General features: G+C 50.2%; 1 protein-coding gene across 2 annotated transcripts; it reads right to left on the bottom strand.

The window, feature by feature from the left end:
• Positions 1 to 941: 941 nt before the first annotated feature.
• NUTF2 (nuclear transport factor 2) lies at positions 942 to 16215 on the bottom strand. Of its 2 annotated transcripts, XM_040633470.1 has the most exons (6): positions 16059 to 16214; positions 9517 to 9685; positions 5918 to 6045; positions 3662 to 3733; positions 3479 to 3577; positions 942 to 1452 (listed from the first exon to the last, which is right to left on the bottom strand). In XM_040633470.1, the coding sequence occupies exons 3-6, from the start codon at positions 6014 to 6016 to the stop codon at positions 1339 to 1341; spliced, it is 384 nt and encodes a 127-aa protein (XP_040489404.1). In that variant the 5' UTR covers positions 6017 to 6045; positions 9517 to 9685; positions 16059 to 16214; the 3' UTR covers positions 942 to 1338. The 2 variants fall into 2 exon arrangements, with proteins under 2 accessions (XP_040489404.1, XP_040489402.1); XM_040633468.1 differs by lacking the exon at positions 9517 to 9685 and having other exon boundaries at positions 16059 to 16215.
• Between the last annotated feature and the right edge of the window lie 2313 nt (positions 16216 to 18528).

Below are 18528 nucleotides of genomic sequence, written 5' to 3'. Positions count from 1 at the left end.
CCTGAACCCCCTAACAGGACACCAGCCCAAGACCTGGGTTTGGTTCTAGCTTCTGGTTGCTACCTTGCCACCAGGCTTATACCAACAGACATCTCAGGGCTAAAGGGCTAGTTCTGCAACGGGCAAGGACTCTGTCCCCCAAATTGAGAAGCAGAAATGCCCCAATAGTTAAGATTTCCTGGGACTTGAAGACAATGTGAAGGTGTGTGTGATGAGGGAGGAAGCAGGAGGCCTAGTGATGCCTTGCAAAGGTCTGAGGGGTGAGAAATCCCAGAGCTCAAATCCCTCAAACTCAGACTCTGATTGCCTACTTTCATAACTCTAAAGTCTGTACTCCAACCCAACTAGACCTGGCTCTGTGGGCAATGGAGGCTGGGTGTTCTGGGCACTCACCTCTGGGCAACGATATCCAAAGCAGGTGGTACAAAATCTGAGCTACCCTCTGCTTGGCTTGGGATTTATGGGGCACCCTGGATGTGATCCTGACCATTGCAGGGGTGGAACAGGACCCTCTCCCTTAAACCTTTGCTCATTTTATACAGGGTAGTTTGGCTGAGGCCTCAGTCCAGAGCACCTGAATCTGATGAGTCACTTTCACTGTGATTCTAGATCATCATCTCTATTACCAGAACCCTGATCCTACCCAATGTAGGAGTCATCGGAACTGACTGCAGAGGCTTCAGTGCAAAGAAAGCTTCGGGCCGGACAGGAGCTCTGTCTGCAGCTCAGTTTTCCAAGACCGGGGGGCTGAGATGGGGAATGCTATGCCCTATAGGGCTTCTGAGAGAAGCTAGCTAGGAGTGCTGCTTCAGCAGTCTTCTCTTTGCAACAGGTATTGCTGCATTGGGGGAGAGGTGGGAAGGTGAGACATGAGAGAGCCAATGGGGCAGGGTGATTACTGATGCCCAGCCAACTATTAAACTAATTAAAACAATTTAAACTGTTAAGAAAATTTTGTGGTTTTATTGTATCATGAGGCATTGAAACATCCGAACAAATCAATATCTGGGCGGTGAGGCAGCTGCTTTCTCCTTCACTTCTTTGGGTTACTAGAGCAACTTGTCAGTAGATTAAAAAAAAAAAAAAAAAAGACAACCTTTTGCATTACTTAAGTCTTTCCAAGGCATGCGCTGGTACAACACAAACTTCTCCTGTCAGATGCAACTAGTCTAGCATCCAAACATCATGCACAATACCTCGGTAGCAGCAGCGCACTGCGCCCGCTCCCACCGCGGCCCTGCTCGTTTGTGTATGATATTTGGAGCATCTGGAGGAGTGTGAATAGTATCAGGAAGAGGAGGGAGGAGGAAACAGCATGAGTGCCTGGCTGGGAGGAGGTCAGCCGAAGTTGTGCAGGGCAAGCCTGAACATGTCATTGGTGCAAACCCAAGCATCATTGATGTTCTTTAATAGGAACATCTGGTGGAACCCCATGATGGGGTCTTCATCAGCCTGTGAGGAGAAAGAAAATGATTCAGTTAGTGGGCCAAAGAACAGGAAGGTAGTTCAGTGGTAGCGGAACAGGACAAAGAATGCTGACTTTGGGATCAGAGCCTATTGTCTTGGACTTCAATTCCAGTATAGCCGAGGGATACTTGTGAATGGGAATTGATAAAATGTACTGGGCACATAGGGGCTACAGTTGGCAGCTCACACTGCTGCATGCAATTAAACCGCAGAGGAAGTCACCAGTTAGCTACTGCAACAGAGCAGAGAACATACCTGCTCTGAGCTCATGTCTCTAGGCACAGTGATCAATTGGAAAGACTTCTGCAGTGCTCACCACATAACTTACAGTACCTAAAAACTAAATCTTAGTGTCTATCTGATTACTATGCCAGTTAGTCCAATTAGGGGAAACTACAGATAATACTGACTGTGACCAGGTAGGTGAGAAAAGGCTCAAAACTGACTTCACACTGTAATCACAATTCTGTGGAGCAAAAATGAAGCAATGCCACCACGTGCTGTTTCCTATCATGTCATATATAACGTTTGTAATTAGAAAAGAAAGGCAAAACACCTTCAGCCAAACTGCAGAAGACCGGATAAAGCCTAGTTAGGGTAGGAGCCCAGTTAACCAGCTTGGTCTCCGACATTGCTGGGTTTTCTGAGAGTTATCATCAGCAAGAAGGCAAATCAGTCTTTTGGGGATTCTGAGTTGGAGAGAAACACCAGAATGAACCTAAAGCCAGGTAGGAATGGGCAATGATTACTGACCCTACCCTGGAAAGTGGGCACTGAGCCCCCTGGAGAGACCTCTTCACTCCCAAGGGCCTATTTGAGCACAAACTCTGGGCAGGGCATGTTGAGCAGGCAGGAAAACATGACAGGAAAGTCCAGGCCAGAAGGCAGGTCCCTCTGGATCCATGGCAGAGGCCTAGAGACCCCTTCTCTCTGCCCTTGTATTTGACTCAGAAGGTCCCACCTAGCCCAGGGAGAAGGCATATAGGCCTTCAGAGCCCCATGGTGACACAGGCCCAGGAGATTGGGACCTGGTCAAGAGGCAACCAATTTGTCCTGCTTTGAGAAGGAGAGGCTTTTTGGAAACTAAGAATCTGGCTTCAGTCTGCTGGAGCACAAGAGGCAGAAGTTCCTGGGAGAGTTCTTGGGGGACTGAGGAGCTGAAAGCTTTGAAGAAGACAGGTCTTGAGAAGAAGAAAGGAAAGAGCAAAGAGAAGCAGGAGTTCCAGGAATCTGCTTTTCTCAGCACGTGGAGGAGCAAGCAGCCAGCTCAAGGAGTGGCAGCACGGACTCCAGCAGGTGACTGGGACTCAGCAGCCAGCTGGCCCGTCTAGGGGCAGCTGCCTGCAGAAAGCCCACCTACACCTCAGGGCAGTGCAGAGGCCCAGAGCTTGGCACCATAGCTCCATCCTGCTCCTATACCTCTTGCCCCTTTTCCAAAAAGGCTCTAGACCAATACTCTCCAATATTCTATAACAACAGAAATAGTCTATGTCTGGGGGCACCTGGGTAGCTCAGTTGGTTAAGCGTCCAACTCATGATTTCTGCTCAGGCCATGATCTCAAGGGTCGTGAGACGGAGCCCTGTGTCAGGCTGTGCTCAGTGGGGAGTGTACTCAAGATTTTCTCTTTCTTTCTCTCTCCCTTCCTCTGTCCCTTCCCCCACTCGCACTCACTCTCTCTCAAATAAATGAATCTTAAAAAAAATTTCTATGTCTGCACTGTTCAACAGGCAGCCACAAGGACTATGAGCACTTGAAACATGGCTAGTTCACTTGAGAAACTCCCTTTTAACTTTATTTCATTTTAATTAATGTAGTTTAAAAACCACCATTAAAATTAAAATATAATTTAAAAATGTGACTAGTGGTTATTGTATTGAATTATACAGCTCTAGATGCTTTGGGAGTCCCCTGATAAGCAGGTCACATCACAGAGAAGGCTGGGGTGCAGGGTTCTCCTCTGCCTGCCCACTCGTCCCTACCACCAGTCTTAAGAGGCAGCAGTACTATTACCTTGAGCTGGCCCACAACCATGCTGATGATGCAGCTATCTGGCGTGGGCTGATGGTCCTGTGCCGTGATGCTATGCTGGATTTTCTGGAACGGAAGGCTCTGAAAGAGAAAGAGTGTGTGCTGTGCTGCGGCCAGCAGGGCAGGGAAGTAGCTGCTTACAGCATGGCCCTGGCCCTTACTTACAGACAACTTCTCCACAATGGCAGCTTTCCCCTGGAACTGCTGTCCTTCCCACGTAAGGCATGATGCATCAATCTGAAAACCAGAAAACACGGGGTCAGGGCCTCGTCTGGGAAAAATGACTCTAAGCCTAAGTTTCCTTATCTGTAAATAAGGAAACTGAAGGTAGCTTCCATACTTCACACTATCAACAATCTCTTTAATTAGACTCTATCTTCCCAGAGCCCAGGCTCTGAAACACTGACAAAATACAAACGTATTTAGTAAGTTTGTTTCACAGTTTTTATTCAAGAACTTAGATGGTCTCTGATATGCCTGAGTCGGAGGCTGGCTATACATGGCCAAGGCTCAGCCAAAAGTCATTCTGCTATGTGGTCAGTCAGCACCAGTCCTAGAAAAGCCCATGAGAAGTAAGTTGGAAACAACCTATAGTCATCACTATCTCTAGAGCTGAGGCCAAGTTCTACTAAGGCCATTCCCATAGGGACATCCATAGGGTCAGGGAAGGATGGAAGCTGACAAGGCCTCCCAAGGCCTAGCCTGGGACCCTCCCCCTTTCATCAACATGCAACCCACTAGCTTCCTCCCCTCTCCTCCAGATTTCCCCTGCCATAGCTTTCAGGGGCAGAACTCAAAAGTGCCTCTGCTACTTACCAGCCATAACACTTGGCAAATTACTTATTTTTATGAGTCTGTTTCCTGATCTTTATTTATTTATATATATTTTTAAAGATTTTATTTATTTTAAAGAGAAAGAGAGAGCTCGAGCACAAGTGGGGTCGGGGGGGCAGAGGGAGAGGGAGAAGCAGACTCCCCACTGAGCAGGGAGCCCGATACGGGGCTCAATCCCAGGACACTGAGCTCATGACCCAAGCTGAAGACAGACACTTCAATGACTGAGCTACCCAGGTGCCCGTTTAAAGTGCTGAAGATTATATGAAATGACACTGGATGGCTCAGTTGGTTCAGGTCTGCCTTCAGTTCAGGTCACGATCTCAGAGTCCTGGGATCGAGCCCCGCATTCAGCTCCCTCCTCAGCGGGGAACCTGCTTCTCCCTCTCCCTCTGCCTGCTGCTCCCCCTGTTTGTACTCTCTTTCTGTGTCAAATAAATAAATGAAGTCTTAAAGAAAAAGGAAGGGAGGAAGGGGGGGAAGAGAGGAAGGAAGGAAGGGAGGGAGGGAGGGAGGGAGGGAGGGAGAAATGACATAGATAAAGCACTCTTTTAGGACCTTGCTAACTCTCTTCTCTGGGTCAGGACTCTTTAATTAAGTTTGAGAAGCAATGAGGCAGAAACGTCAGGATCCCAGGGTCAGGTAAGTTCAAGTCTTTAAAATTCTCTATCTATGATGACAATCAAATAATACATGTGCTGAATTTGGCTTTCCACTGGTAAGATCCCTTTCTTTTCTTCAGACTTGACCCTGACTTTTTGGAGAGATACAGAGTGCTTTACCCACAGTCAGGCTCTAAGGCTATGCTGGATGACTTCTATCACTTCCATTCTGAGCAGACCTGCTAGGCATGGCCCGGTCAATTACATTTCTGTGACTGAGTCTTGGGCAGAGTCAGATACAAGTAGTTCTTGGTGTATACAAACATCATTAAAATAGCACCAAATAATGCTTGCCTAGAAGGGTTTCCCTCGGGCACCTGGGTAGCTCAGTCAGTTGAGTGTCTGACTTCAGCTCAGGTCACGATCTTGGGGTTCTGGGATCGAGCCCCGAGGCGGGTTCCCTGCTCAGTGAGGAGTCTGCTTCTCACTCTCCTTATGCCTCCCCCCAACTCATGCTCTCTGTCTCTCTCAAATAAATAAAATCTTAAAAAAAAGAAGGAAGAAAGAAAGAAAGAAAAGAAAGAAAAGAAAAGAAAAGAAAAGAAAAGAAAAGAAAAGAAAAGAAAAGAAAAGATTTGCATTGAGGATGCTCATAGCTGCCACCTCCAGAGAGCACCATGAGCCCTAGCACCTGCCTGCTGGTGCCCAATCTGGAACTGGTGGCACTCCCAGGACCATGGAATGGCAAGCCCAAAACACCCTCCCAAGGACACCTGGATCCCTACTCTTACGGGATGACAAAAGGCAAAGTGTAGACCAGGTAGTTGGGCTGGCCTCAGGCCTCCTGTCCCATGGACAGAAACTCAGATAGAAAGGTGGAGCCAAACCCAGGGAGGGCTGCTAGAATTCGTGAACTGAACAGGCTAGTTCAATATCCAAATTGATCCCCTGGAGTCCCATTCAGGCCCTAGAGCCGAAGACTTACATAAATTGCGCCTAGCTGGGTTCTGTCGTTATCAAATAACTGGTAGTAATGTTGAATGAAGCTGGATCCAATCTGCTCCCAAATTGGCTTGTCTCCCATTCTGGAGAGTCACCCGGCCTCGCTGAGACCTGCAAGATCAGCAAGACAGAGAGGGAAGTGTTGGTACCAAGAGAGCAGGAGGGAGCCAGCTGCTGTTTCTTCACTGACCCCCAACCCTCCTGGCCTCCTTGAGCAGAAAGTCCTTTGCTGAGGTCTGTATTCCCAGGCAACATAGAGAGGCCCTCGGGAACTGGTAGGAGACCCCTCCCAATACAGACCAGTGCATGGAGCCCAGAGGTGGACCAGACTCAGTCCCTCCTTCGAGGAGCTCTGGATGATCAAACAAAGGGGTGCCAGGGATGTGAAGCACATAGGATGTGAGCTGAGGGTGAAGCCAAGACAAAGGAAAGTCAAAGCAAGCCCTTCAATACCCAAAGGCGGTGCGGCTTTTAAGGAGAAGCTAACCACACCACTCTCCCACATCTTTTCATTTGATCCTCTCAACAACCTGCAAGGCCAGTTACTACTATTCTTCCCACTTTGCAGGTCAGAAACTACAGATGTCTGTGTGTAGAGTGTCTTCTATTGCAGTCCCCAGTCCCATCAACAGTGCCCCAGGGCTGTACTGGCAGGTGAAGGAAGACCCAGTGAGAGGGGGGAGATGGTTCCCCAATGCCCCACTTGCAATAAAACAGCAAGGGACCCTCCATTTTAGTCTTGGGAGCAGTTTACTTCTTTGAGCACAGATCAATCTCTTCACTTCATTGACAGGGTTACCCCTACCCACTTCAGAGCTGCAGACATGAGTTCAAAAGATCAGAGAGTAATACTGAGGGGTGTTGGGAGGGGAAATGGAAGCTGTGAGGGGGAAACATGTCATCCTGTTCATACCCCCCATCCCAGCACTGCCTCTGTTGGAAGGGGCTCCCCCTCTCTGGTCTCTGAGGGGGAAGGGAGACCCCCTCACAGCTACAAACATCACAGCTCCGAGGGTGCTAGATGGCAAACTCGAGCCCCAGTTGAGAGCCACTCTGGTTTTGTTAGTCAGCCCCCCACCCCATAGGAAGCCTACATCTCACTGAAGGATCCCATGACAACAGACTTGTATGTTGTTCTGTAGTTGGGTCTGACTACCTCCCCATCTCCTGATAACAGGACTCTGAACCAAAGTGGTGAGGAGCTGGGTTTGACTCTGACAGACAACATTAACTATGGAGGAATCTGATGCAAGTCAATGCTCCAAGAAGGGCCTCAGCTTCCTCCTCTGTAAGGGGGTGGAACCCTGATGTTGCCAGTGGTTGTAAGCCTCACTAAGGGAACCTGCTAGTCCGCTCCAGTCCCTATGACCTCACCCAATGCCAGGGGAGCCAGCTGGGATGGATAGGGTAGGGGGGCAGTGGCTTATCCCCAGTCCAGCCAATCTCCCAGCCTATGACCAATACTCCAGCCAATGAGGGGCCAGGAAGATGAGCTAGCTTTATTTTAGGTCCCATAGGAGGTGGTGGCACTAAAAATAGAAGCTCAGTGCTGGGATGACTAAGAAATGTCCAGGAAAGTCTAAAACAAGCAGAAGAGAAAGCCTGGACCCGGCCACGCCTGCTACACAGGAACACAAGGTGTGTCCCAGTTTATACTCTGCCAAGAAAGAAATCAACAAGTGGGAAAAGCATAGGATCAACAGCTAGTCTCAGCTGCTGTCTTGGTCACATTTCCAAGGTGGCTATACCCACCCCCCATCTCTGCTGCATCTCAAATCTCTGCCCCTTCCACCCTAGTATTCACTATGTTTGGCTCACCCACTGTGGCCCAGCCCTACAGTTCCTTACCCCAAGATGTCTTACTCAGCCTTCAAGAGCTCTGCGGCAAAGGGAATGCTGGAGGAATGGATGAGGGCCATCTCTCCCTCTGTCCTCAGCAAGGTGGGGCAGCCCTCAGGGAAGGTCTTGAAGAAAGAGTATGCCCGTTGAAAGAAAAAGCATAAGCAAGTGTCTGGGCACATGAAAAGAGATAAGGGCAGGAAACCAGGAAGCTGGAGATGAAGGGTGACAGGAAAAAAGGCTAAATAAAAGCTGATCCAAAGACAAGAAAACTGGTGCCATGTGGTAGGACAGCGATGCAGAGGAAATGTGGGAGTGTTTTTTTCCTTTTTCAATATTGTTCTTAAGGTGTGATAACTTGCCAATACGAAAATACTTGGCAGAAGTAGTGGAGTGAAGAGGGTAGAGGGATAAAGGGACAGAAGGGCACTCTGGTCTAGTGGGGCAGAGCAGGGCAAAGTGAGCTTTCCTAAGGAATGAGATGCTCCGGGCTCCCAGAAAGAGTGAGAAGGAACCTTCAAAACTATGTGGGTTGAGGCCTTTTTCAAGTAGGATCCCTGAAGCCAATACCAACCTTGTTGGCCTGCTTGACCCTGTTGTGTTTATTTCCATGTAGTAATCATGACAGCCATGTGGTCAGATCCCACCATCATCCCACTTCACAGGTGGGAAAACAGGTTCAGCAATCTGTCTTGCCCCAAGCCCATCTAGTACATCAGGGCTGATACTGAGTCTCCTGGTCGAAGCCAGTGCTTTCCTCCTGTTAACTTTGTTCCTGGGCTCTAAACAACAAAACTGGTCATGTCCCTTCTCTACAACAGCCTCATTTTTTTTTTTTTTAGAGATTTTATTTATTTATTTGACAGAGAGAGAGCGAGCGAGAGAGGGAACACAAGCAGGGGGAGTGGGAGAGGAAGAAGCAGGCTCCCAGCGGAGGAGCCTAATGTGGGGCTCGGTCCCAGAACGCTGGGATCACGCCCTGAGCCGAAGGCAGACGCTTAAGGACTGAGCCACCCAGGCGCCCCGACAACAGCCTCACTTTTGGATTAAACCCTGAAGCTCCACAGGTGGCCATCCACACCTGTCCCTATCTCCATACCATTATCTCCTAACTTCATCCAGCTCCACACACAGACAGACCAGAACTCTCTGAGCTTGCTCACTGGTTTTTACCCCACTCCCACTCTATGAATTCCCCTGCTGGGATGTCTTCCCTCCCCTCATCTGCCTGGTCAGTTCCTGCTCTTCCTTCAATTCACTGTTCAGACTCCATCTATTTGGGTCCTCCTTCCCCGACTCAAATGTTGACCCCAGCACCATGTGCAAAACTGTATCAACACAGCCAGGGCCCACTTCTCTGCCTAAAAACTGCAGCTCTGGGCTAGGAGGGTTCCAGTGTGGTTCTGGCAACACCCACTCCATCCCACCCCACCCCAATCCCCTAGCACAGAGTGTGGCTCAGCAAACTACAGGACTTAAGAGTTTCTGACTCCAAATTTCCCACAAGCTTTCAATTCATGGCTGGGAGGCAGCATTCCTGCATCCAGAAAAAGAAGCAGGGAGCAAAGCGTCCCCCCCATCCCCATGCAACACAGGGAGGGGTCTGGGCCAGGCTGGGAGGATGTTCCCCTGGATGGCCAGCAAGCCCTGACCTTGCTTCTAGTACATATACCGCAGAAAGAACAGTCTGAAAAGAAAAATGCCAAGGCTCAGAAGCAGCCTCACATCAGATTGGGGACTGACCTTCATGACGGCTTCTCCTACAGTTCTTCCAAGAGGGCCGCTGACCACGCCATCTCCTGCTTCACCCCAACAGTCCGCAGGCTGACTGAGGCCAGGCTCCCCGAGGAGCAGAAATGACCTTGATGACCTCTCGCCCACTGAGCATCAGCCTTCGCTGACCTTTAGGTCTCTGTGGGTGCAAAGACCCTCTAAGAATGTCTCAAAAACTGTGGCCCTCTCCCAATAAATTTGCACAGAGGTAGAGATGCCCCAGCCTTGTCAATAATTTCAAGTTGTTCACACTCCGTGAGGTTCAGCCATAGACCCCAGGTTAAAACCTCTGTCCCAGAAGACCCCATTAGACAACAGAAAAATTTCATTTCTAACCTCAAATTCTGGTGTTTCCAGTGATAAAACTTAAATAGCAGTGCCCAGCTGATAACATGTTATTTTCACTAATGCATATTAGACATAGTAATGTGCTAAGAGCTTTATGTGCATTTGCTCCTAATACCCTGTGAGTCAACTCCCACACTACACTTCAGCAAAGTGAAGCTCAGAAAGGTTAGCTAACTCACTCAAGGCCATGAGCCGAATGGACAGTGGAACTGGATGAAACAGGGTTTAGTGGACTCCAGGGGCAAGCCCCCCAGAGACAACTGGTCAGAGATAAAAATGAGCAGACCACACCAGTGGAGAGAAGTACTCCTGGACAAGTGAGGCTGAAGCCCTGACCTCTAACCTTGACTTTCTCAGAGAAGGGCAAGACAGGACTGAACCAGGGCTTCTGCCTCCAAACAAAGGCACCAGGCAGATTTCCACACCAAAAAACAATAGGCGTTTTCATGGGGGATGATCTCACAGTTTTCCCAAACCCGCAAAGTCACAGCTCCGTTCTACCACCTCAGCAAATCAGAGAAAGATCCTGGCCTAACTAGGCCTGGGGCAGGGATGGGGCAGGAGAGTGATGGGGAAGAAAATGCCACAAACTCCAGACAGATAAAAAGAAAGACCCATTCTTGTCTTTCTTCGAGCACCCATCACCAGGGTCTACAGGGAATGCCAGCAGATATGCCGAGCTTCTAGTGGGATCCTTGAAATCAGCATCAACTATGGCCATTACCCTCACACGCCCTATGGCCCTCAAATGTTCCCAGTGACTTCCCTTCCTATTCTCCACTGACAAAGTCTCAACTACTTAGCCTGCCTTCAAGGCCCCTGGGTGACCTGCCCTCCTGGCTGTCCAACCTCATCTCCTACCACCCCCTCTCCCCCCTTCTCTACAGCCAGTCAGGGAATTTCCCTGTTTCTGGAACATGCTGAGCCTGTTCTCACCCAAGGGATTTGCAACTGTTTATCCTTCTACCTGGATCACTATTCTCCCTGGATCTTCATGTACCTGGCTCCTTGTCACATATGTGTCAGCTCAAATGTCACCTCCTCACAGACACCTCTGACCACTCAGTCTAAAGTAACTGCCCAGCTACTCATTTCACCATCTTGTTTTGTTTTCTTAGCACCTATCACCGCATGAAATAGTCACACTTAAGGTATTTGTTTATGACCTGGCTCCCTGACCTAGGCAGCCCTGTTTCCATGGTGCCTGGCCCAGCCCTTCTTCTCTGGAGGAGTGAATTCTGGACAAATCCTGCTGAATTTAAGTGGCCAAGTGACCCACTTCCCCTCCACCTCCACCTTCTGTCCAGGTCATCAGGAAACAACCCTTTGTCATCAGTCATCTGTCTGTCTGAGGGTGGGGCAAGTGGGGCTTGGCCCAACCCCCTCTCTCATTTTCCAGACTCTGGTCACCTGAGGGAAAGCTGTGGCTCAACAGCAGGCACACAACCACACCCTCAAGGTCTGGCCTCTAGCCTCCTCCTCCTCTCCCTCACTGTATGACCCTCAGATCCTGTCTCCTCACTAATTGTGGGGATGTTGGGGATAATCAACTGAGAGTATAAAGCAAGACTCAGCTTCAAGGAGTCAGTCAGGTCCTAAGTGAAGCCCCAGGTCAAGAACTAGAAAAAAAGGTGGTTACCTCAGCCTCCTGCAAGGATACCACCATATCGTGGAGCAGCCTCGACATAGGGCTGGTAACTGCCTAGTCCATCACTCTCCTGCCTGAAGTCTGGACAGCAATCAGCCAAGGTCTGGTGCCTGAATGGCTGGCCGGGACAGAACCCTTTCCTGGGGCAGACCCAAGGCCTAGGTGCCCCCAGCACCCTGAGGGCTTTTTCTTCCTCTTCTGCCTAGAGGAGGGATCCAGAGATTTTGGGCTGCCCTGGCTGGCTCAGAAACTGAATCCTGAGACCTGCATTCTGGTCTTTCCGCTCTGTACTCAGTCCCTGAGTAGCCTCCCTTTCCCACATCACTCAGAGATCTCTGGCGCCCCTGTGCTAGATAGCTCCCATCCATGAACTGAACCCCAAGCTATGAAATTGCTGATCAGGTATATATGGACTTGGCTCCCCACTTGGGCCTGAAACTCCTAAGTGACCACCCCCTGGTCTGCTACAACCTTGCCTGGAGAATGCTGTCATGACACTCCGAGACTGAGGTGAACAGAGGAATAAATGAACACGGAGTCTCTAGGCTGCTGAATGGAACGTCTTCTCTGTAAGCCAAACAGTTACATTTGTTCTCTCATTTGAGCCTCACAGCCAGAAAGCTAGTATGATTATCATCATTTTCTAGACGAGAAAACCCAAATTCCGAGAGGTTAAGAAAGAATTCAAGACGACACAAGGCCAGTGGCATAGCCAGCATTAAAATGTCTCCGAAAATGGCCTGGATTGGAACAGCTGAGAGCCAATGCCGAGTAACAAAAAGCATAGAGGTAACAAATGAGATGGTGAGGAATGGAGCCTAGGTATTTTCTTGCCCTCTGAAATCAGCAAGTTCCATGCCTTTCAGGATAGAAAGCCCTGAGTGCATGCTCAGCTGGTCAAAGCAGGACTACACCATAGAGACAAGTGAGAACTTGCATTCACCTCCATCTGAAACCACCTCTGCCAGTGGAACCAATGTCTCTACACACAGACATCACTCCAGGGGGCAGCAGTCTCTGCCCTGGTGAGACCCAGTGGCTCTGACGAAGTATGCGAGGCTTTAAAAAATAATCATTCCATAATCTCCCAGTTTACTGAAGCAAGCAGCCCTGAGTTCCCAGGCACGTCAAATGCACCTGCCTCAGGAGGGAGGTTCTCCTCCTCCGGGGTAAGCCCCTCTCTAGTCTCAGGGCTTAGGGAGTTGGCACATAGTAGGTACCAGCAACATACAAGGACTCGGTATTAGTATTTTGCTAAGGGCAAAAGGCAATCTTAGCCCGCCCCCCAGGATCCTGTAAGTCTACTTTAACATATAAAAATTCCTTCAGGGGCGCCTGCGTGGCTCAGTCAGTTAAGCGTCTGTCTTCGGCTCAGGTTATGATCCCAGGGTTCTGAGGTTGAGCCCTGCATGGGGCTCTCTGCTCAGCGGGGAGCCTGCTTCTCCCTATCCCTCAGCTGCTCCCTCTGCTTATTCTCTCTCACTCTGTCAAATAAATAAATAAATAAATAAATAAATAAATAAAATCTTAAAAAAAAAAATTAAATTAAAAAAAAAAACTAAACTAAAAAGCAAAAAACCTCCATGAGGAGGTTCAACTCAACCCCAGCCCACCAGAAATCATGCTTAACTTTCTTTTTTCTTTTTTTTAAATTTTAAAAGGCTCACTAACAACCTTTCTTCTTCAGTGCTCTAATCATTGCAGATCCCCCTCTTCTGCACAGGGCCAAAGCCCCTGCAGGTTCCTTCAACTCAGCCCTAAATACATAATAACAACGTTACTCCTTTCCCCAGCACCAGGACTGGGCAGGATTCATTCTTCTACCTTCAGCCTCAGCCCAGAGCCTGACACACAAAAAGTGCCAAAGAATGGTTGCTGACTAATACTAATCATTGGTGAGAAAGGAAAAGAAAAAAAAAAAAAAATCCAAGCAAGATACTAATGCCCCAGTAAGGGAATCCTAGAATTTTTTTTTTATATATATACAAGTGCCTTCCAGTTCTAAAATTTGAGAATTCTGTGTCATTCTTAAACCATTCATGCCACCCCAACCCACCAATTGCAAAGACAGCAGAATAAAGTGAGATGTGGCTTGGAGAGGAGAAGTACACTGCATGTCACTAAAGGACCTAGTTTTGAGCTTTCTGAGAACCCAGGCACCCTCACACCCTGCCATGGTTATGCAGCCGCATTTCAACTGCCCCATGCCAGACTCCACTTCCAAGTCAGCCCTACATGAATAGAAGGTGCAGACAGATTCTGAAGAAACTCAGGATTCTCCTCTTATCTCCGAGATACAGATGGCCTGGCAAGTGCCAGAAAGGTCAAGGACTTCTGGGGTTCAGCATGCCTACCAATGCTAGCTAAGCCCAGACACAGAAGTTATAGAAAACTTCTAGGGTTGGAATGAGAGGGAGAGACCAGAATTCCTTCTACTCCTGATGCCATTGTCAGTGGTGACGGAAGAGTAGCAAGAAGGAACAGTTATCTTTTTGACCTTGAAGGAAACCATTGTCATCCAGTCACCTAAGGCCTTGGAATGCAAACTAATCCATAGATACAAGCCTAGCTCGCCTGAAACCTGTGTCCTAGACAGAACCAACCCTGACAAACTAGAGAGGGTCTTGAAACAACTGCTTCTAACACTAAGAGATTCTATCACAGCTATCCTATGTATGTCCTGTGGGCAGTCCCTCCTTGTTGCCCATCTCCACTAGCAAACCAGACCCTTCTAAACCTGCTGAATGAACCTGACTTCCATGTGCTTACGGGCCAGGATATGGACAAGGAGGTTTAAGTTCAGAGTGAAGCGATGTGCTGGTTAGGAGATCTGGACAGATCTTTGCCTGTCCTCCTTAACCAGGGAGAATGACCAGACAGAGCAGGAAAAGGAAAACTTCCAAGGCTAGAGCCCAGTGACCAGAAAAACATCACCTGTGGAAATATTCAAGGAAAAAAAAAGTCCAGGGGTGGTGGCTTTCTGCATAATGGGCCTAACTCAACTTTCCTAGGAGACCTGCTTGCTGCTGAGGCCAGGCCTGCAGAGACTTAGATGTTTCTTTAATCCTTGCAAGAAATATGGCTCAGATGCTATACTGGGTCAGAGGAAATCAAGGCTCAACAAGATGCTTCTTCCCCAAGCCCCAAGTTTCTCTCTGGACTGGTCCCTTAATACATCATCAGTCAATCAGAAATGCCTTTACAAAGCTAGTCAGAAGACTACTCTAAGGGTAGATATTCCTCTTCTCTCAGGACTCAAAGGGGTGGCTGGAGCCATCATTGAAAGCAATTTTCCAAGGCTCAACCAGCCTCCTGCCTGTACACAGCTTACTCCAGCTAGTGGGAAGTGAGCAAGCAAGTGAGGGAAGTCTGACTTTCTGCAGCTTTCAGCTCTAGTTCTCCCACCCAGGATTCAGAAGGGCCCCAGAGAGTCTGAATCTGAGCCCCACCGCCTAAATGTGCCCCACCACCAAGGTGGCTTCAAATCCAGTCTCTAGTTTGGCACTGGATTCATGGTCCTCAGACCTGGATTCTACTTTCCCCTCCACTAAATCCCACCTTATCACCACCGTTCTCCTGGAGTTCTCTGTGGGAGGAGGGCGGATGGCTCTGAGAAGGGCAAACGTGAGGATGAGGCTGCGCCGGGAGGTCTAATAACGTGTTGGGGGCTCACACATCCAACCTCACCTCCTTGTCTCCCTTCTTCCCCTCCTCCACTAACTAGGCCGGCCAACCCACCCACAGCTGGGGCCTGGTCCCCCATGGAAGGGCGGGGTCTGAGCCTACCAGTCCAGAGCCGCTCATCGCCATCAGGCCAGATCCTCCCAGGCTGGCGGGGGGTGAAGTCCCATGTGGAACCCCCTCCCGCCCCAGATTCCCTGACCTGCCCTCCACGCAGGAACCTACGCATGAATTCCAGAGTGGGAGTTAGGTTTTGTGCACTCCCAACCGGCAGACAAGCAGGGGAGAGTACCTACATCCTAGCCTGGCTATGGTCGGGAACCGGGTGAGAGTCCTAATCCCGGGCTGCGACAGGAAAGCGCCCTTACCCAATGCTGACTCCGGAGCGGGCCGGGTGGCGCTTGCCCATCCCCGGATCCTTCGCTGGCGAGCGGCAGGACGTGGGGCTGGGGTCGTCCCTTAGCCTGCCTGCAGAGCTTGTGGGACTCGGGCAGGCCGGGCTAGGCCAGACGGGGCGGGGCCCGGAGAGCCCCATCCGGGTGGTCTGGACCAGAGAAAAAAAGGCCCGCCCGCCGCGCAGTCCGGTGCACCCGCCATTGACACGATACGGCCGGATAGGCGCCTGGCTGGCTCTTTCTGTGTTCCCCCCGGCCGCCGCCTCAGAGGACCGGCGGGAGGCGGAGCCGCGCGACACATGGCCCCGTCCCCGCGCGGCTTCGGGCCGCCGGTGGGGGGGAGGGGGGCGCCCGGAGACTGGCAGCGGAGGCTCCGAGGGGCCCAGAGCGCGGCTCCAGGGGCCCAGCCCCCGCCCCGGCGCACTAGCCCCGACACTCACCCGAGGGGCTGGCACGATGGCGGCAGCGGCGGCGGCGGCAACCCAGCGCGGTCTGCGACCGACTGTCCCTTCCCCCCTGCCTTCCCTCGCCACCCCGCTGCACTCTGGGAAACGCAGTCTCCCCGAGTTCCTTTCTGGCATAGGTGTGCCAGGAGAAAACTACAGTTCCCGGTGTGCTACGCGCCGAGGACCAGCCACGGCCCGCTGCGCGGGAGGTGAGGCTAAGCCGGGGAGGGAGGCTGCCAGGGCGAGCCCCTGAGAATTGTGGTCTAGCGGAAGCCTCTGGAACACCCGAGGTTGGAGCCAGGCAAGGGTCAGGGCTCAGTTGTCGCCAGGTCCCAGCTGGTCCAGCCCCGCCCAGGCTGCGCTGGGGTTTGGAGCAGTCCCCGCCTCCGTGGGAGTCCGGCCTGGCCCTAAGCAGGCCCAGCCGCCTCTCCCGGGGCCCCTGGGCTGTTTCCGCTCCCGAACTCTCCTCCCCTTTGGTGCTCTAGCCACCCCCCCACCCCTCCCTTCATCTCTTCCGAGCGGTGCTCTAAAGCCAGCCGGGGCGGAACCCGTAGTGTCTGCTGTCCCAACATTCCTGCGCCCTGCCCGGCCCAAAGCTGGTTTCGAGCTGTCGAGCCTTTCCTTTGGGCTGGAGACTCAAATGCTCAAATGGGGCTCAGCTGGAGACATGATTACTCTTACACTTGTACATTTGGGGTTTCCAAAAACATTCTCATAAGTTTTTTATTGTTTGTTTTTATTTTTGTATCAGGCAGGGCAGCTAAGAGTTTCATTTCTATTAACGAGAAAAGAGAACTGGCTCACCCAAAAATTTCCCGTGATTTAAGCGACCAGATTGTCAATGATCTGTGTCCCACCCGTTGCCCTTTCATCACCCATTTCCATCGTTTCCTGAGCAATGCAAACATCTGAAAGCCTGTGTCTAAGTCATGCCTGTTGGGGAAGTGCTCTGCAGCTAACCCAGGCGGACCACAGGTATGGAAAATACTATCCTGGCAGCTTCAGCTTTCCCTCCTGGCCAGAGATCTCAGTACTCCTGTTCTTCCATAAGTTTTGCACCTTCACCTATACACACACACACTCACTCACTTGCTGGGGATGGCTGGTAAGACCAGGTCTGCACTAATTTGCCTGACTAGATGCTTATTGCTTAGCCAGTGAGAGCTCTGCATTGTCCTGTTTGTGGTGCATCTGGGACCGCCCTTGTTCTGAGCAGTCATTCCCCCACCCCCAAGAAGCTAAAACACCCCCTGGATAGACTGTATGCACATAACATCCCCCGGACACCAGAGTCTTGGCCAGAGCCTGTCCTGGGAGTGCTGCTGAGAGGTCCGAGTGAGCCAAAGCAGAAAGTGTGCCTTCAACAAACAGGAGCTAGAATACACTACACAGCATAGACTGAGTCTGCGAAAGCCCTCACTCCTAGTGGAGAGTGGGGACATGTGAGAGAGTGGCTCAATAGCTGCCCACAAACGGCTTCACTCCCAGCTGGCCTGGAAGGGCAATGCTGTGTTTCCATCACCTTATTTATGATTAGCCAGAACTAACACTGGGAAGGCAGACATCCAATCCCTTCCCCAACCAAGCACCTATACAACCTATACTCCACCCCTTTTCCCCACCAGAGACTTGTTTGTTTCTCAAGTCAGTACCAAGGGGCCAGGAGGAGATCAGAGACTAGAGAAACATTTATCATTTCAGTTCACAGATACAGGGAAAGCCTCCAGGGAAATGGCTTTTTCTAAAGTAAGAGAAGGGATTCATTTTTTTTTGGAGCCCAGGAAATGTCCATTTGTGCCCAAGCACCCATAGTAAATAGGGCTAGCTTTAAAGGCTTGCCTTTCCCCACTGGCTACTAAATTATTTGGACCTATACATAAAAATGTCACCTCACCCCTACCTTATCTAAAGAATAGAAACAGCCAAGAGAATGAGTCAAGGGGTCACAAATCCCAAGTACTTCACAATGAAAACGTACCAAGGCCAAGGTATCTATCTATACAAGAGTTCTTATGTGTGCAGGAAGCATGGCTGGTTCCAGCTGTGATCTTCACTAAGTAACTGCAAGCCCATGTGTGCCACTGTACTACGGCTAAAATGGTGAGTGAAATTCAACCGCAGGTGAAAATTCATGAGGAATTCAAAACCCTCAAGAGAAGTGAGCAGTCACAATTTGGTTTAGTTCTCAGTTGCTCCTTCTCCTAACCCACGGCAAACTGGGACCATTTGGTGCAGTTTCCAAACTCTTTGGAGTGGGCTGGGCCAGAACTGTGAGAACCTTATGAGGCCACGGTCCATGTGCTCAGGGTCCCTTTATGGACAAACATGGTCAATGAAGCATTTCTACTCTCAGAATCAGCCTGGTCCTTGAGACCTAAGGTAAAGACCTGTTGGGAGGTCTACTTCCCCACCTTTCAGGGATACTGAAATGAGTCTTTATAAGAATAAAATGGCGAAACCCAAA

Source organism: Ursus maritimus, unplaced genomic scaffold, assembly GCF_017311325.1.
Source record: "Ursus maritimus isolate PB19 unplaced genomic scaffold, ASM1731132v1 scaffold_19, whole genome shotgun sequence".
NCBI lineage: Eukaryota > Metazoa > Chordata > Mammalia > Carnivora > Ursidae > Ursus > Ursus maritimus.
The sequence above is the reverse complement of the archived record's forward strand: the minus strand, read 5'-3'. Positions and strand labels throughout refer to the sequence as shown.

Coding starts and splice junctions, on each gene's coding strand:
- NUTF2 (XM_040633468.1), bottom strand. CDS start 6,016: ATGGGAGACAAGCCAATTTGGGAGCAGATTGGATCCAGCTTCATTCAA. Junction 3,578..3,661: donor CCATTGTGGAGAAGTTGTCT/GTAAGTAAGGGC, acceptor TTTCTCTTTCAG/AGCCTTCCGTTCCAGAAAAT. Junction 1,453..3,478: donor TGGTTGTGGGCCAGCTCAAG/GTAATAGTACTG, acceptor TTCTCCTCACAG/GCTGATGAAGACCCCATCAT.